General features: G+C 54.0%; 2 protein-coding genes across 2 annotated transcripts in view; both read right to left on the bottom strand.

The window, feature by feature from the left end:
- The window catches only part of LOC148423286 (titin-like), a 39928-nt gene that overhangs the window by 2587 nt on the left and 21108 nt on the right, over positions 1-16233 (bottom strand). The window contains exon 41 of the mRNA XM_088414991.1: positions 458-4267. Coding sequence (XP_088271117.1) covers positions 458-4267 — 3810 coding nt within the window. The remainder of the gene's footprint in view (positions 1-457; positions 4268-16233) is intronic.
- LOC148423287 (uncharacterized) lies at positions 5149-15797 on the bottom strand. The gene is given in 6 exon segments (XM_088414945.1): positions 5149-14226; positions 14317-14831; positions 14868-15166; positions 15203-15574; positions 15697-15707; positions 15710-15797. Coding segments are annotated over 6 exon segments (9630 nt in total). The 3' UTR covers positions 5149-5881.

Below are 16233 nucleotides of genomic sequence, written 5' to 3'. Positions count from 1 at the left end.
GAGAAGATAAACGTCAGTCAGACAAAGGCGGGGATGGAAAACACAGTCAAAAAGGAGACAGATGGCGGATGTTAGTTCTAGCCAGGAAAATAAAACAGAGAGCAAGAACCCAAGCTTTAGGACCGCGAAACCTAATTTTCAGGCGGTTGCCGTCGGGCTTGGGTTCAGGCTACGGGTAAAAAAATGAAGCGACCACCAAGATGAAGACTTGGGAGCACGCAGACAGGTGGAGAACCGACAACGACAGATCACGAAAACTGTCCGAAATTCAGCACCGGGCACCCGGGGGGGGGGTGCCGGTTCTGATTTTCAGACAGTTGGTGCACAAACACAAGATGAGGCGAGTTAGAACGAAAGGTGAACATTCGAAAGACAAACGAAAGACGTCTGAGTGCGTTAAGCGTGACTGAAGGGAACGAATGAAAAGACGGAACACTGATTTTGGTCGAAGTCAAACCTCTTGAGACCACCGTGAGTCTGGAAGACGTTGTGGCTCGGCCGGCTTCGTTCTCAGCCTCGCAAACGTATTCCCCTTCGTGTTTCTCCTTGACGACTTTTCTGATCGTCAGCGAGTGCGCGTCGACCTCCGTGAAACACTTGAACTCATTGCCGGTTTGCACCCGCCGGCCATTGAAAAACCAGCGCACCTGGCTGACATGCTTGATGCTGGTTTTGAGTGTCACATCGGCAGCTTCCTCGACGGTCACATCTTCCAGAGTGGCCACTATGAGGGGACGTTCTCTCGGTTCTGGCCTAGAAACTGCTATCTCCTCTTTGATAACCCGTTCCATCCTATCATCTGTGACACTAACGCCTCGAGCCTGTTCAGAGGGGGCTGTTGTGGGCGGCGGGGCGGCGGTAAGCCCTGCGGTCCCTTCAGCTTTGCCTTTCATTGTTGACTTCACCTCTTGTCTGGACACCATCACAGACTGCTCGAAAGCTACACGGGCCTCAGTGGAAACTTGGACCCGCGACGAGACGGCCTCCGCCCCCCTCGCTTCCCTGGACTCCTGGATGACAACCTGCTGCAGGGCCGAGGCGCACTCCACCGGGGTTTTTGACTCAGTCCGAAGGGCCGCCGCTTGAGCTTCGACTCTGGCTAAGTCCACCGAGCTCTCCGCCACCCTCACCGTCTGCACCACGGAGGAACTGACTTGCTTCGAGCGGGCTGAGGAGACCTGTGCCCTCTGAGGTTTGTCCAGCTGCATTGTGCCCGGCTGGTCCGAAGTCAGAACATGAGCTTCCTGGTGTAGGATGGAGTGGAAAGCCGCCCGAAGTTCACTTCTGAGGTCAGCCGTGCGAGGATACTCGCCCTGGAAAGCCAGGGTGATTTCCAAAGGCGCGCCCGTCGACGTGATCAGATATGTGAAGAGTGTGTGCCTAGGTTCTCTCTGGACTTTGACTTCCTGTGCCTCCGCAGCCCGGAGCCTTCCCACAACATCCGCCAGCAACACGGGCTGCTCACTGGCTACCGCAGACTGCAGAGCGTTTCTGAGCTGGCGACGCACACTGACAGTGGATGGTTTTGGCATCTGAAGCACAAAAGTCATCTCTTTGGGAAGAGTCACGCTATCTTTGGATTCTGATGCGAGCATGGACAGCTGGGCTTGCGTGGTGGCGGTGACTTGAGCAGACTCGGACTTGGTGATCTCTTGAGAGCGCTCCCCGGTCAGGACTCGCTTCTCGTCCATCATTATGGACTGCCTGACTGACTGGCCTTCCTGGATTTGGACCGCAAAGTCCTGCTCCGCAGCCTCGAGAGTTTCACTGCTCTCGGTGGAGCGCTCCTTCTCCTCAACCTGGACCGGCTCAGCGAGAACCTTTGGCTCTACGGCCATCTTGCAGGTGGCTTTGTCCACGTCTACCAGGCCCTCCGCGTGTCCGGCCTCTATCGCCTGGCTCTCGGCCACGCCGCTGAGGTGCACCACATTCCAGCGATCCTCCTTCTGCACCAACGCTCGCTGATGCTTGACGTCAGAAGTGATCGGCGTCTCTTTGGGAAGTTGCGTGGGCTGGAAGGACAGCTGGAGAATACTCTGAGGCCTGGGCTCAGTTCGAAGCTGGGACTGGACTCCGGCCACAGACGAACTGAGCTCAGAGTGCTGCTCGGCGGTCAGCTGGAGTTTCTCCTCCGAGACAGCCGCGTGACTACGGGCCTTTTCGGCTTTCCGCGTAGCTTTCTGCCGTTCGGGCTTCTCGGTCGCTAGAATACCTTCTTTGGGAAGCGCCTCCACGGACTGGCTGGACTGAAGATGAAGCAGAGAAGGGGACACCTTACTGGGTTGAACGGCAACAGAACTTAGCCTGGCCTCAAACTCAGAAGTGTCCTCGCAAACCACTGTCCTCTGCTCATCCTGGCTGACCGAGTGCAACAAAGTGGGACTTTTCCTGGTACCCGCCTGCTCCGTGTCGGGTTTCTCGCAAGTGAAACGCGATTCGGAGGGGAGCGGGTCTTGATCGGTGATAACCTGCACGTGCAACAGCTGCTCCCCTTCCACCTGGGACCGGATGGATGTGGCGCTGTCCAGAGACGGCAATTGCTGAGAGGACTCGGCCCGAAGCGGGAACACTTCCTCCGCCGTTAGACTTGCTTTGGTCAGGCGGTCCTTACGGAGGAGGGCCGCCTCCTCCGCCGGTGTCCGCGTGGAGATGTCGGTCTCCTTGGCCAGAGCGTGTTTGAATTCGCTAACCGGGGCCAGAATTTGGCGCCGCTCCTCCTGCTTGACAGACGTCTTCATGGCAGAGTCGGCTGTTGCTAGCTCAGCGGCGTGACCCTCTGGAATGACGTATTTCTCCGCAGACTCGGCGGAGTACAAGATTTTCACCCCCTCTTTCACTTTGTAACCCTTCTGCTCCTGCGCCCCGGAAAGCTCACGGGACTGTTCTTTCAGAACCGCCAACTGTGACTGCACCTGATGCCCGCTGACTAGATGCTTGGGCTCGATTCTCGCTTTTACCGACACGGATTTTCTGTCGGTCAGCGGCTCGGCGCCGGCGGTGGAAAGAGGCACAAGCTCCTCGGCTACAGCCGACATCACTTGTGACCTCTCCTCCCGCCTCGCCTGAAGCTCAATCATCTCGGGGCTCAGGATGCGGTCGCAGTGCTGCTCCGTGAGGTCCTGACTCTCTTCAACAGATGAGGTGAACGCCGCCGCGTGGAGCTGCTTTTGAGAAACGGCCGAAACACGTGCCGGGCGTGTGGGCACCTCCGAAACTCTCTCCTCTACCTCCAGAGACTGAAGCACCGCTGCCTGATGGGTCACCCGCTCGCGGTGAACCGTGGCGGCGGAGATATCCAGCTCCGTAAGGGATCCCACTTGCTCACTGGGAATAACCTGCCGGTCTTCGGTGCCGATAGTGTAAACCATCTGGTCCGAGCCGGCCCTGTCCTGGCCCGGCAGGCTGACCTGGTACAAACGAGATTCCGTAGCCTGTTCCGTCTTGGAAACCTTATAGCCTTTTTGCTGGACCACGACCTGCTGTTTGCGGACCACGGACTGAGATTCCCTGAGCACGACGAGCTCCGCCCCGCTGGACGCCTCCCCAAACTGGTTAGAAGCTCGGCAGGTGTACATGCCACAGTCTTCCTGTTTGACATTTTTAATGGTAATGGATCCAGAGCCGTCCGGGTTGGCTGCAACGACACACTTAGGACCGGACTGGATCTCGGAGGTACCCTTGAACCACTGGACTTTGGGGACCGGATCCCCAAAGACTTTGTAATGGAAACGAACCTCCGCCCCTTCCGAGCAGCTGGTCGGTTGGATCCGCGCGGAGAAGGTCGGAGGTTTACCCGTGTACTGAAACATTTTCTCCACCCACTTCTCCGCCTGGCTAAGGTCCTCCTTTTTCACCTCCAGGTAGGTGGTGCACGTGCTTTGGCCGAACCTGTTGGAGGCGGTGCAGGAATACTCGCCCTCGTACTCCGATGTGACACGAGTGACGATTAAGGTGAACACCTCCTTTTCCTCTACCAGCTTGTACACAGAAGAGCTCTTGATGACTTTCCCGTCGCGGGACCACTGAACGGTGGGCTTTGGCGTGCCGGACACTCTGACGCTAAAGGTGGCCCTCTCCCCGGCGCTCACTGCCACTGGAGCCAGCTGGCTGAGAAACACCGGTTTCTCTTTCTTCTTCTCTACGGTGGAAGCGTAACGTTTGGGCTCCGGCATGAGTTCAAGTGTTTTGGTTTTGTGAGGCAACTGGACGCCGGTGTAGTAGGTCTCCTCTTGCTCCTCCACAGTGGTGACAGTGGTGCGAGAACGTTCTGTTGGAAAACATTGAGTAAGACGAAGAAGGGGAAAAAAAGAACAAGAGCTCTCAGCCAAATGAGAGGAATACTGAGCAGTCTTTGTCATATTGAAGACCAAGTTGTTAGCCGGTGCCTCGTCAAGGCCTCCAATCCACAAATGGAACTACTGGAAGTGGGTTAGGGTTAGGGTTTTTCTCTATATCAGTATTGAGCTTAATTTTTCCATCTTTGACATTTGCTTACGTACTTTTTTGATATTTTTACATTTCTATTTCTACCGTTGCCCGGCGCTACCGTGGATAGCCCCCCCCCCCCGCAGATGACTAACATGTCGCAAACATTCTTGAGACATACGGGACGCACCGCATAAAAGAAGTCGGCACGTTTATTTCATCGTGGTCGCGGGCAAAAGATTGTCGAATTTTTTTCCCCAACTTTTCAAAGGTAATCCATCAAATTTCTTCATATGTCTGAATGGCAGATTTTGGTCTTTTATTTCAACGAATTCTTTGGGTCGATAAAGAGTTTGGGGGGTCTGCGGACATCCTTTTGTTATTATTATCATCAAATACCGCCGCTATCAATATTATTGCTATTATTATCGTTGTATAGGTAGCGGTGCCAGCCGGCGGTGGCAGACGTAGTTGTAGAATCGGCGCAGGCAGCAAATCGAAAGGTGAGTAAGAGCTTCGTCGAGTTTGCCCATTGACACTCGGTACACTGAATAGATGTCAGAAAGAAAAAATGAGAAAAATGGCGTAAGGGGTACCCTGGGCTTAAGGGGGCTACAAGAATCACTAGCTTCCCCAGCATAACCCCGTCCTTGAGTTAGTAACGCTGAAAGCTTTGCCAGACAGCGCGGGTCCGGGCCTGGACCAGAAAAACAAGACTCGTACTGGAGTTCAGCTTCAGTTTATTGAACCGACTCTTACGGCATATTTGTACAAATCAAAAATCTCTGTTGCTCTCACAAACCCAGACATGAGAGGGCTTATTTACAAGTACGCAAGCACTATGGGGGCGGGGCATGACATTAGGGGAAAAAAAAAAAAAACGATTTTTCTCAATCTGTTTTATAACTACAGCACAAATGCAAAAAAAAAAAAGTTTCTGTTTTGGTAAGACGTTATACACATGGCATCAGTTTCCTTGACTGATCACCAACAACGCTCCCAAACCAGCTCCAATCTAGTTCCAGTCCACTATCCTTCATGCTTTCGGCTCAAGCGGCTACAATTTGGAACGTCCAAACAACTAAAGGGTGTTGCCTTTGGGTAACTTGAGTAAAATAACCAACATTAACGGCCCAAAGCTAAAGAAAAAGTGACAACGCTTCAAGTGGGCGACTTGAGGAACTTGCGCAAAGCTTCACTATATCGATCTGCCGGTTATATTTAGAATACGCAAAGGACTCCTGTTGAAGGCCTTTCGAGTTTAAGTGACGTGTCGGGGGGGTGTAGAAGGTGTAGAAGCAAGAAGCGACCTATGCCTAACTGCGGGGGCCCCTTCTAAGCAGAGGAAGAACCTTTTGGGTTTCGAGGCAAAACATCTTCCACAACGGCCATTCCAGGCGCCTCCGCTGGACATGACCTGGATAACGGACAACGCGCAGAGCACGGCCACATCCCCCTAAAAGACCTTCAGCGTAGCCGAAGTTTCGATCCATCCGGCCGTGTTCTGGATCAGGCATCGGTACTCGCCGGCGTCGCTCTCGCCGGCGTTGGTAATGACAAGGTTAAAGTGGCCTGCCGTTTTCTCCCGAATGATGTACCTGCCGTCAGTTAGGCGCTCGCCGTCTCTGTACCACTCGGCGGTGGGATTTGGCTTCCCGCTAACCAGGCATTGCAAGATGACGGGCGCGCCGACGGCGGCGGTCACGTTCGTCAAGGGGATGACGCACCTCGGAGCCATCTCTGTCACCTGGAACTCGAAGCCGCACAGCTCCGAGGACCCCGCCTCGAACTCCACCTTGTCTTCTTCGGCGGACTCGGCAAAAACATCAAAATTGATGCTCATGTAGCGGTCCTCGCTCATCCCCCCATCCGCGCTGGCCACCAGCCGGACGGCACGCTGAGACTCGTCGGCCTCCTGCTGAAACTCAAACTCCAGTTCGATCTCTGACGCCCGCTCGCCGCCCGATGCCGAATTGCTCACCAGCAAGTCAAACTCCTGCGGCTGCGCTTTGGCGCTGCCGAGCGACACGGCCGTCAGCTCCCTGCCTCCGCTCCGAGCCGAGAATTCCTTCGTAGCGAGCACCGCCAACGAGGCTCTGCACAGGGTTTCGCCGACGACGTTGATGGCGCTGCAGGTGTACGTGCCGCCGTCCTGAGCGGTGACTTTACAGATCTTCAGGAAATGATTGTCACCCTCGGACGAGTGCAGGTAGCGCCTGTTATTGTGAGGGATTCTTTTGTCTCCTTTGAACCAGGACACGACGGGAGACGGAATTCCCGTCAGTGAGCACTCAAAGGTGACAGTGGAACCCTGTGAGCTTTCCACGTCACAGATGGGACTGACAAACCTCGGGGGCATCTCGGTCACCTCGAAAGCTATTTTCAGGTTTTCGTGCTCCCGGGTAACAAAGTCTACAGCGCTCTCTTCGTAAACACTCGGAATCACGTCCAGAGATACGATCATGCTCTTGCTGTCGGCTGTGTACTCGGGAATGGTGATGATTTTCACCCGTTTCTCAAATTCCTTCACCTCCTTCTCATCCAGTTCCACTTCCAACAGGATCTCCTGGGGCGAAGGTGAGCGAGAAGAGTCGTCCTCCTCGACATCAAACTCCATCACGTGCTGATGGGTAACAGCGGGCGGGGCACACAGGGGTCTCGCTTCCTGCGACACCACCACCACTAAAGCGACGCTTCGGGCCTCACCGACATCATTGACGGCCTGGCAGATGTATTCTCCCCCGTCCCCTTTGGTGAGACGGTGAATCGTTAGGGAGATCCTGTCTCCATCTCGCTCCGTGATGATTCGCTCGTCTGCAAATAGCCGGGTTTTGTTACGGAACCATTTCACCTCTGGCGTCGGGAGGCCAAAAACCTCAGCTAGAAAGACCAAAGAGCCATTTTCAAAGACACGTTTCCTAGTGAGAGGTTTGAGGAAGGCAGGTGGGATTCCATGGAACTTCTCCTGATGAGAGCCCAGCCCGGGTGAGCCTGCGTTTGGGCAAAGCGACCGTTGCTCATCTACCTTTATCTCGGCGGCTGCGCTTTCCGAGTCCTCGTCGACAGGAGGCGCGAGGAACTGGACGGGTGAGAGAAACCTGTCACTTGAGTCTGACTGGGGTCGCTTCTGTGTGGGGGAGGGGGCAAACTCTTGAGGGGTATAAAAATCGCCCGGTCCGTCAGAACTAGGAGTATGGAAGGAACTGGGAGAATCGAAAGTACGGAAGGAACTCGGTGACTTGGGCGTGTGGAAAGTGGGCTTGAGCACCTCTGCAGATAAACTCGGTGTGTAAAAGCCCTCGGTGACCTCTGCTCCCTCCTCGCTGACCGTGCTGCCAATATCTATCGACATCTCAGACTCAGGGGACAGTGGCCGTCTCCAGTCTTCCGGAGGGTTGTAATACTCATACACCGCACCAAACGTCACCTCCTCCTCCTCCATTGCGTCAAGCGCCGCTCCTCCTGCTTGTCCGCTTCCAGAGGCTCCGGAGTAACGGCTCTGGGACGTCGCATCTTCAGGACCTCCGGCGTTCGTTTGTTCGATTAATGATTCCAGATTTCCCACAACATCAAACTTATCATTACCATTCTCAGTCCCCACTGCATCCCCGCCAGTTAAGTGCACCGCTGGCGCCACGCTGACCTTGGAGGCCGGCCCACTGAAAAACACAGCGCTCTCCGATGATGGCTGAGGGAGAAGAACGGTCTCCGGCTCAGACGCCCCACCCTTACCTATCTTTACTTCTTGTTTCAGCTCTCTCACAACATCCATGGACTTTTTCTCATCAACATAACCCCGCGCCTCGGGAGTACCTTCGGACTTCGGGGCTTCCTTTAGTTTTTCGGACTTTAGCGATTCGGATAATCTTGCGGGTTTCTCCGCTTGGCTGATCGGCTTTATGTTCTTGACTGCGGGAAGTTTATCGGACCGAAAAGGGATGAAGCTACCGCTTTGGTCAAACAATTGCAAACTTTTGTCCTCATCCACCACCCCTACTCGCCCTGCCGTCAGGGGTTGGGGAGCGCCAGCTACTTTTCCAGATGGTTCAACATTTCCCTCCGCGATGTTTCCGGACGTCGCATCGGTTATAGGGACATTCTCTACCGAGGCAGCGGACTGGGGGCTGCTTTCGGAAGGAACACTTAGTGCTAGGCTTGGCGTGTTGGTTACCACGGGTGTATCAGCATGGACGTTGCCATGTTTGGGTGTGACTGAGTGCCTTTCCACGTCATCACAGGGACTAGTCACTGCAGTTATGAACTCTAAGGGAAAAGTGGCATCCTCTTGCTGCTTCTGGGATAAGGTAGGAGCCATCGCCGAGGCTGACTCAAAAGCTTGTTTCATCTGATGCACGTCTATCACAGCGGCTGACTGTTGTAGCCCGCATCCAGAAATGAGCAGAGGCTCCCTGTGTCCACCCGCCCTGGATTTGGGCGGCACCCGAGGCGGAGGGTGTTTCTCGCTCATTTCCGAGCCACGTCGGTCTTCTTTGACATCAGCAAGCTTTCCGCCAGGACAGAACACATCGCAGGTGCACGAAACCTCCCCCATCCCATTTTTGGCCACACATTTGTACGCGCCGGCGTCGGTCGGAGTAAAAGAGGTAACGTAGAGCTTGTGCACCTGACCGTCAACCTCTGCCCTGTATTTTTCCGACGTTGTTTCAAGAGGAATATCGTTGCGATACCACGAGACCTCCGGGGAAGGTTCAGCTGCGAGAACACATGCCAAAAGGACAGTTTCACCTTCTGGGCAGCCGAGACTCTCTAACTCTTTGAGCACACGAGGGCTTTCAGGAAGCGCGTCGTAAGAGTGACTACATTTGCGCTTGCCCTTTTGACTGATTTGCTCGCCTGTAGCCGACTCCGGCCGATCCCGAGGTCGATCCTCGCCTCGCTCCTCTGTCGTCGCAGGTTCAGGGGAGGCGGCCTCAACTCTGACTTCCACAGGAGATGAACGATACACATGTGAGGTATCGAGCTCCAGGCTACCGTTTGGTGGACAGCTTTTTTCCACGCAAACTTCTCCGCGGGGTTCCTCTCCACTCCCAAACTCCTCTGCTCTTGCCTCACCCCGTGAGAAAGTCTTTGTTTCCAAGAGCTCCAGAGTTGCGCTGCAGACACATTTTCCATGTCTATTACTTATGACGCAGTCGTAGGTCCCTTCATGGTCTGTGGTCGGATAGAAGACGGTCAGGGTTGACTTGTTGAACTTGATGGTGATATCATAGTCGGGGTTGTCAACCAACGGCTGTCCATCCTTGAGCCATGTGACTTGAGGCAGCGGGTCACCTCGAAACTGGCAGCTCAGCTCCGACATCTCACCGACTCTCACTTGAAGAGAGGATATTTCTTCCACAAATGTTGGACGACGAATGTCTGCCGTCGGTTCCCTCACCAACATGGGTGCCTGAGTTGGGTTAGCATCCACGGAAATCTCCCGCTCTTGGCATCTCATCTCCATTTCTGCTACGGCGCCGTGCTCAGACATATCCTTATGGTTTTCATCCGTGACTGTCGAGAACTCCTCGCGGACTTCCTCTGTTCCCACAGTCACCGGTTGTGTGAACGGTTTCTTCCGGTTGATTTCCACAGATGCTTCCATGCTATTCTCCTCCTTCAGTGCCTCCCGGATATGCCGCTTGCTAGACACGGACGAACTACATTCCTCCGTGGTCAAACTCAGCGGAGACTCGTTCCCCAGAAGGCACTGTACTGAGGAATGTCTACTGATTAATGACTCCTCATCAGGCGCCCGCAATTGAGAGTTAAGTCCAGAGCTTACGGGAGGGATGGCGCAAGGTTGAGAGGGTGAGTATGTTCGAAACGGCAAAGCGTCGCCGGCATCTTCTTCTGTTTCGGTCATCGATTCGTCCTGACTGAATAAAAGTGAACGAGGCAAAGCAGGACCCGAGAGGGGACTCGGCTTATAATCAGCATGGAGAAGAACCGATTGAGTCTTGTGTGATTTGGCCTCATCTGCTGTCACGCGCTCCTTTTGAGATTTTTCTCCGCAACCAGGTAAAGGTGGCGGTGGAGGAGATAGATCATTAGGGAAGGGTTTGACTGGTAAATCTAAAGCCCGGTCAGACTCCAGGTCAGGTACTTCCAAGGATTCAACCACGTCTGATGGGCATTTAGGGAGAGCCCGAGCCTGAGCCGCTTCCTCACTGACCGAGTACTGGCTGTCCCTCGGCAGTCCGACCTCGCGGTCCTCAACTAGCCCCGCGCCATCAGGCGAACAAGAGTCGCCCTCACCTCCATGATTGGAGGCCGAGTGGCTCATGAAGAACCTCTCATTGGACATTCCTCCTATGGTGGTTTTCTTGCTGGGCGGAAGAGGTTCTGCAGCGATTATTCCGGGCGGCACTCCTTTCTCTACCTCATTGCTCCTCTCTTCCCGAATAGGGGGATATGCACGTGTCCACTCCGAGTCCGGCTTGTCCGGCTCTTTGTGCTCCATCAGGACACCTTGCTGCCATTTCATGATGCGCTGGGCCAGGGCCTCCTCTTCACTCACAAAGGGCTCGCACTTCTTCAGCTCTGAGATATTCTCCACTGACAGCTGAAGTTCTCGCTCCTCACTTGTTTTCTCAAACAAAAACTTCTCTTCTCCCTCGTTTCCTGTGTTTCTGGATGGCATTGTCATTTGTGGGCACGGTCCAGTTTGCAGTCCCCTTTCCTGCATTTTTCGGCTGGCTTTCTGCACCGGCGCGAGGGTTTGATCCCGCTCTAGTTGAGTCGCTGCTTCATTGGCCTTGCGCGTTACCGCAGTCGCGGGTTGATTTTGGTTGGTTTTATCCGGTTCCTGCTTATTCTCAATGTAAACCGGCCCTCCAGACAGTACGGTTGCAGGTTGGGCTGGTTTCCCTTTTCGCCACCGCTCGATTCGTACGCATTGACTTTGCTCAACTTCGGGGCTTTTCTCGCGCCGCTCTCCCAAGCGCTCTCCAGACCATTTGCCGTCGCCTGGCTCAACCTCCTCCGCGGCCTCTCCTATTCCTATAGCTTCAGACCGTGCCCCATATCGTACGTTAAATCGAGGCGACATCTGCGGCCGTCGAAACGACCCATCTTTCGTATCTTCCGCTTTAACGTCAGCTAATTCATCTGTTGAAAGGCGTTTCCATTCATGATGGGTTTCCATCGCCTTCGTTCTCGCAGGTTTGCGTAAGGGTGGGAAGATGGCTTCGGGCCTTTCAAGAGTCCTATTCCTCATGTATTCCTCTGACTCGCCTATTTTCGCTGCGTCTCCGCCGCCTTTAAATTCAGGACTTGCTTCAGTTTGTACTTTAATCCGGGGGGACGTCTGCAGTTGCGCAGGGAGGCCCCCGTCTACTATTTCCTCTGCTCCACCTATTGCTCGTGGAAATCCACAAGGTAGAGTTTTTACAGCGTCACGATCGGTTTCCATGACCTTCAATCTTGGAGATTTGCGGAAAGACGGGGACATGTCTTTGGACTCATTAACAGCTCCACTCTCTGCGGGCTGGGTGGAAATACACTCCTCTGGGTCCAGGTATGGTGCTTTTTCCGGGATGAGTAGGTGAGTTTCAAGTTCAGACAGTTCCTCCTCTGTCCTTTGTTCTGCTTGTTCCCACTTAGTGCGTTGCAGAGCCACAGATTTTTCCCCACATTCAGTACGCTCAGCTTCCAGACTCTTCTCATAATGCTCGCCCAATACCCCTCCAGACTGCTTGTTCTTGGCTAGATCGATTATTTCGGGTTCAGGTTTAGCGCATGTGGCGGTTTGCTTTTTGACTCTGGGAGATTTCATTGGCTGCTTGACTTCTACTTCGGGGAATGCATCGGTTGCTGGCGGTGCACCTTCAAGGTCACTTTCCATGAGCGCCAGTCTAGTGTGTTTGTAAAAACCTGGGGACGTGGTGTTAGGACATTCGCGTTTGACTTCGCTCTCTTCACGCCGGATGAAAATGTGCTTCTCTGGCTCCATGTGTGGCGTTGCTTTAGGCGTGTCAGTTTCAGGTCGAGATGTTTCCTCCTGTCTCCGCTGTGTACTTTTCTGCCCCTTCTTGATACTTAGGGCCAGGGGTTTTTCCACACGCTCAATATTCTCAGCTTTCAAACTTTTCTCATACCGCTCCCAGTTGCCAGAACCTTTACCTTCGGCAGTCTGACTTCTTTCTGCGGCCTCTTCGTTCGCGTTTGTTTTTGGGCCTGCCCCATTGTCTTCTTTGGCTGGCGGGGACATCTGTTGGCGCACTAACAGTCCACTGTCTTCCCAATCATCTGCTATGACCTTGGGCAATTTACGTGTCGGAACTGTCGCAGTTTCAGTAGCAGTTTCCTCGGCCTTCGTTTTGGGAGAACGGGTGCAACGAGGCATGGATTTGGTCTCTTCAGGAGTTACTTGTCTTCCTTCCCGTTGGTTGTGAATGTGTTTTTCAGGGTCTGTATAGGGTTCCGTCTCTCCGGGATTTGCCATGCCAGTTTCAGATTCAAATGTTTCCTCTTCCGACTCTTCTTGTGTCAGGCAACCTTGCTGCCACTTCCTGATTCGTAGGGCCAAGAGTTTTTCCTCACAGTCTACACGCTCAGCTTCTAGGCCCCTCACGTACTGTTCCCTCAAGGACTCTCCACACCATTTATTCTCAGAAGCCTCAACTTCTGTCGATGCCTCTCCTCTGTCTTTAGTTTCAAGGCGTTGTTCTGTTTGTGCTTTGACTTGAGGCAACACCTGTGGGAGCGTGACTAGTCTGTCGTCTTCTATTTCCTCTGGCGTGACCCCTATTTGTAAGACTTCCTGAGTTGAAAGTGCCGCGGCTTTAGGGGACGTTTGTTTCGACTTCATCCTGGTATATCTGTGAAGGTCGGAAATGGCTTCGCTTTCTCCAGGAGTTACAACTCCCGTAGTGTAGATCGGCTCTTCTGGCATCAAGTATAATATTTCCTCTTGCTTTGTCAGGCCTGTGTCAGGTTGAGACGCTTCCTTCTGTTGCATTTGCGTAACTTGCTGCCCTTTCCCTTTTTGCAGGGCCGAGAGTTTTTCCTCACTCTCGATACGCTCAGCCTTCAGCCTCGTTTCGGATTGCGGCTCTCCGGCATAGTCGTCCCGCTCAACTTCTCCTCTCCCTTTAGTTTCGAGGCGTGCCTCGCTTCGTCCTTTGACTCCAGGAAATGTCTGCGGCCCCAAGGGAACTTCATCATCTTCTCTCTCTCTCTTCTCTGCTCTGACTTCCAGTTCTGGCAATTGATGCGTTGAAACCGCTGCAGCTTCAGGGTGAGTTCCTTGGGATTTGTGAAAAGAGCAGACGGCTTTGGGCTCCAAGGGACTCATTCCTTTCGCTTCTTGTTGGGTGTAAATGTCCTCTTTGGGAGTCTCTCTGCGCTTTGGTATGCCAGTTTGGGGTTTAAAGGCTTCATCCTCCGACATCTTACTGCATTTCCTGACCTGAAGGTGTCGACCTTTTATGTCACGTTCCAGATATTTACTATCCAGCCTTTGATCCGGGACCTTATTGGACGGTTCATTCCCTTCTGCTGTTGCAGTCTGTTCCCATTCGTCAGGAGAGACGTGGTACATAGTAGACCCAAGTGAATTGCGCTTTTGAGGGGGTTCTGGCGGTGAAAAATCATTGGTAGCACGCTCGGTTAATGCAGGTTCCCTGATGGCAGTGATTGTGCACGCTTCCTCATATGCTAGTGGTTCAGGGTACAGGGTATCGGGGAAGAGGTGCGGGGGCTCACGGTGGTACGGGGTTGCATGGAGGTATGTCGTTTCGGGTTGACTGAATGTGGGTTCAGGGCGGCGCGGGGGATCCTCGTGATATGCGGATTCAGAGGTGTGTCGGGGGTCGTGCCGCCATGTAGGTTCAGGCTTATACAGGGATTCAGGTTGCTTTGGAGTTTTAGGGAGGCATGCGGGATCAGGGAGCAATGGGTCTACCTCATCTCCCACACACTGCACTCTGTAGTCTCCGACCCTGATGTGAAGCTCACTCAGTTCTTCCTTCAACTCATCCAAATCTCCCGATTCCTTTGGTTCAAGCTCATCATCACCTTCCTCCATTCCATACCGACTTTGCGGAACCTCCGCGCGGACCGGCTCGCCTCTCATGATCTGAATGGCTCTGCTTCGAGACTGCGGCTCAAACGAGTGTCTGACAAGAGGGGTCTCCTTGCTCATCCCCGTGCTTTTACACTCCCTCCGAAGCTCGCCCAGGTCAAACTCTCTCTTAAAATGCTGAACGTTCGGCAGAGAGGGAGGCTTCGCCCGGAGTCGCTCCGTGTAGTCCGCGTAGCTGGAATCGCTGGCTGCCGACTCGCACTCAAATTCAGAAGAAGACACGGTGGAGATAGAAAGCCTCTTTCTTTGACGGACAGCTTTTTGCAGCGCGCCGAGTTTGGTTCTGACCTCGTCGCGAAGGCTCTCGGTGTCACTAAACCTTTCGCTGTAACCATCGCTGCAGCGGTCGCTAAACTTATCACTGAAGCAAGCGCCCGTGCGCCGGTCGCAGTAGACGTCGCTGAATCTGTCGCTAAAGCGATCGGGCCGAACAAACATGGGCTGCGGGGACGGGGCGCGCTCCGAGGCCGTCTCCAGACACTTAGACCCTTCGCCGTACTCTTTCCCACGCCAATACGAACACGAGCGGAAGACCACGCTCCGCATCAGGGCGGTCTTGGACCGAGACCGCCGCCGGTGGACCTCGGACCGCTTATCAAACGGAGATCCTACGTGTCTGAGGTCTACCCTAATCTTCCTCCGCTCTGCCATACCCTCGACACTTTTGTGGCCCTCTGCCGAACGGCGGACGAAGCCTAGGTAGTTGGCCGACCCTTCTTCCCTCGGCGAGACCAAAAGAGAGGCTGTGCATTCGGCGGAACCTTCCGAGTTTATGGCCATGACCTTATAGCTGCCGGAATCCTTTTCTCCGACGCTATCGATAAGCAAGCTGCTTGTGTGGATGTGCGCCGCGCTCTCAGTGCAGATCCCGCGCCTGCTGCCGTTGGGTACAGACCGATTGTTACGAAACCAAAGGATAGCGGGCGGAGGGCGAGCCAGGAGTTTACACTCGAACACGGCCGGCTCCCCCTCCAGGACTGACTGGAACTTGATTTTCTTGGTGAACGCCGGTTTCACGTTGTCCGCCCGGGAGCCGACGGAGGAGGTCCCTCCGGAGCGGCGCTCGGCGGGCGCCGACCCGCGGTCGAGGCGGTCCCCGGTGTCGGAGAGGGCTGCCGCGAGGGGCGGCCCCGTGCCCGGCCAGCCCGACCCTGCGGGAAGAAGGTAAGGACTGAGCCGGCGGCGCAAAAACCCTCAAATGTATTTTCATGAATGATTCATTAATGGGGGAAAAAAATGAAATGCATGCCATCACAATGCCAGAAGAAATAATTGCACTCACCATATTTGTTCGAATAAACGCAAGACTTGAACCTTTTTATTAGAAACCTGCAGGAAGATTTGATCCTTCTTCTGTGGAAATTTCTTGAAGACAAATTATTACTTAGGAGACTTCAAATCAAAAAGAAAGAAAGGAAAAGCAAAATTGCAAGTGGGGGCTGCTAAAATCACTTTTTGGTGGAGTACTTCCTACCTGACTTGCAGACACGAGAATAAACGCCCTTTCTAGTCCTTGACAGCAAGAGGAGTGAAGGGTCCGTAAGCCAAGCGTTAGCATAGCGACCCGAGCGCTCAATTTGGCGTTTATTCGAACTAATATAGTATGCGGGGGTTATTGACTGCAAAGCGCAGGCGTCACATCCTCGCTATCTGCAAGCCAGGATCAGAAGTATCCATTTCTGTCCCAATGGATCTCGACGGCGCACCGGGCGCGCGCCAGC

The sequence above is a fragment of the Hippichthys cyanospilos genome, chromosome 5 (genome assembly GCF_059441005.1).
Source record: "Hippichthys cyanospilos isolate Australia breed blue-spotted pipefish chromosome 5, RoL_Hcya_1.0, whole genome shotgun sequence".
Taxonomy (NCBI): domain Eukaryota; kingdom Metazoa; phylum Chordata; class Actinopteri; order Syngnathiformes; family Syngnathidae; genus Hippichthys; species Hippichthys cyanospilos.
This window is presented reverse-complemented; position numbering and strand designations above follow the sequence as displayed.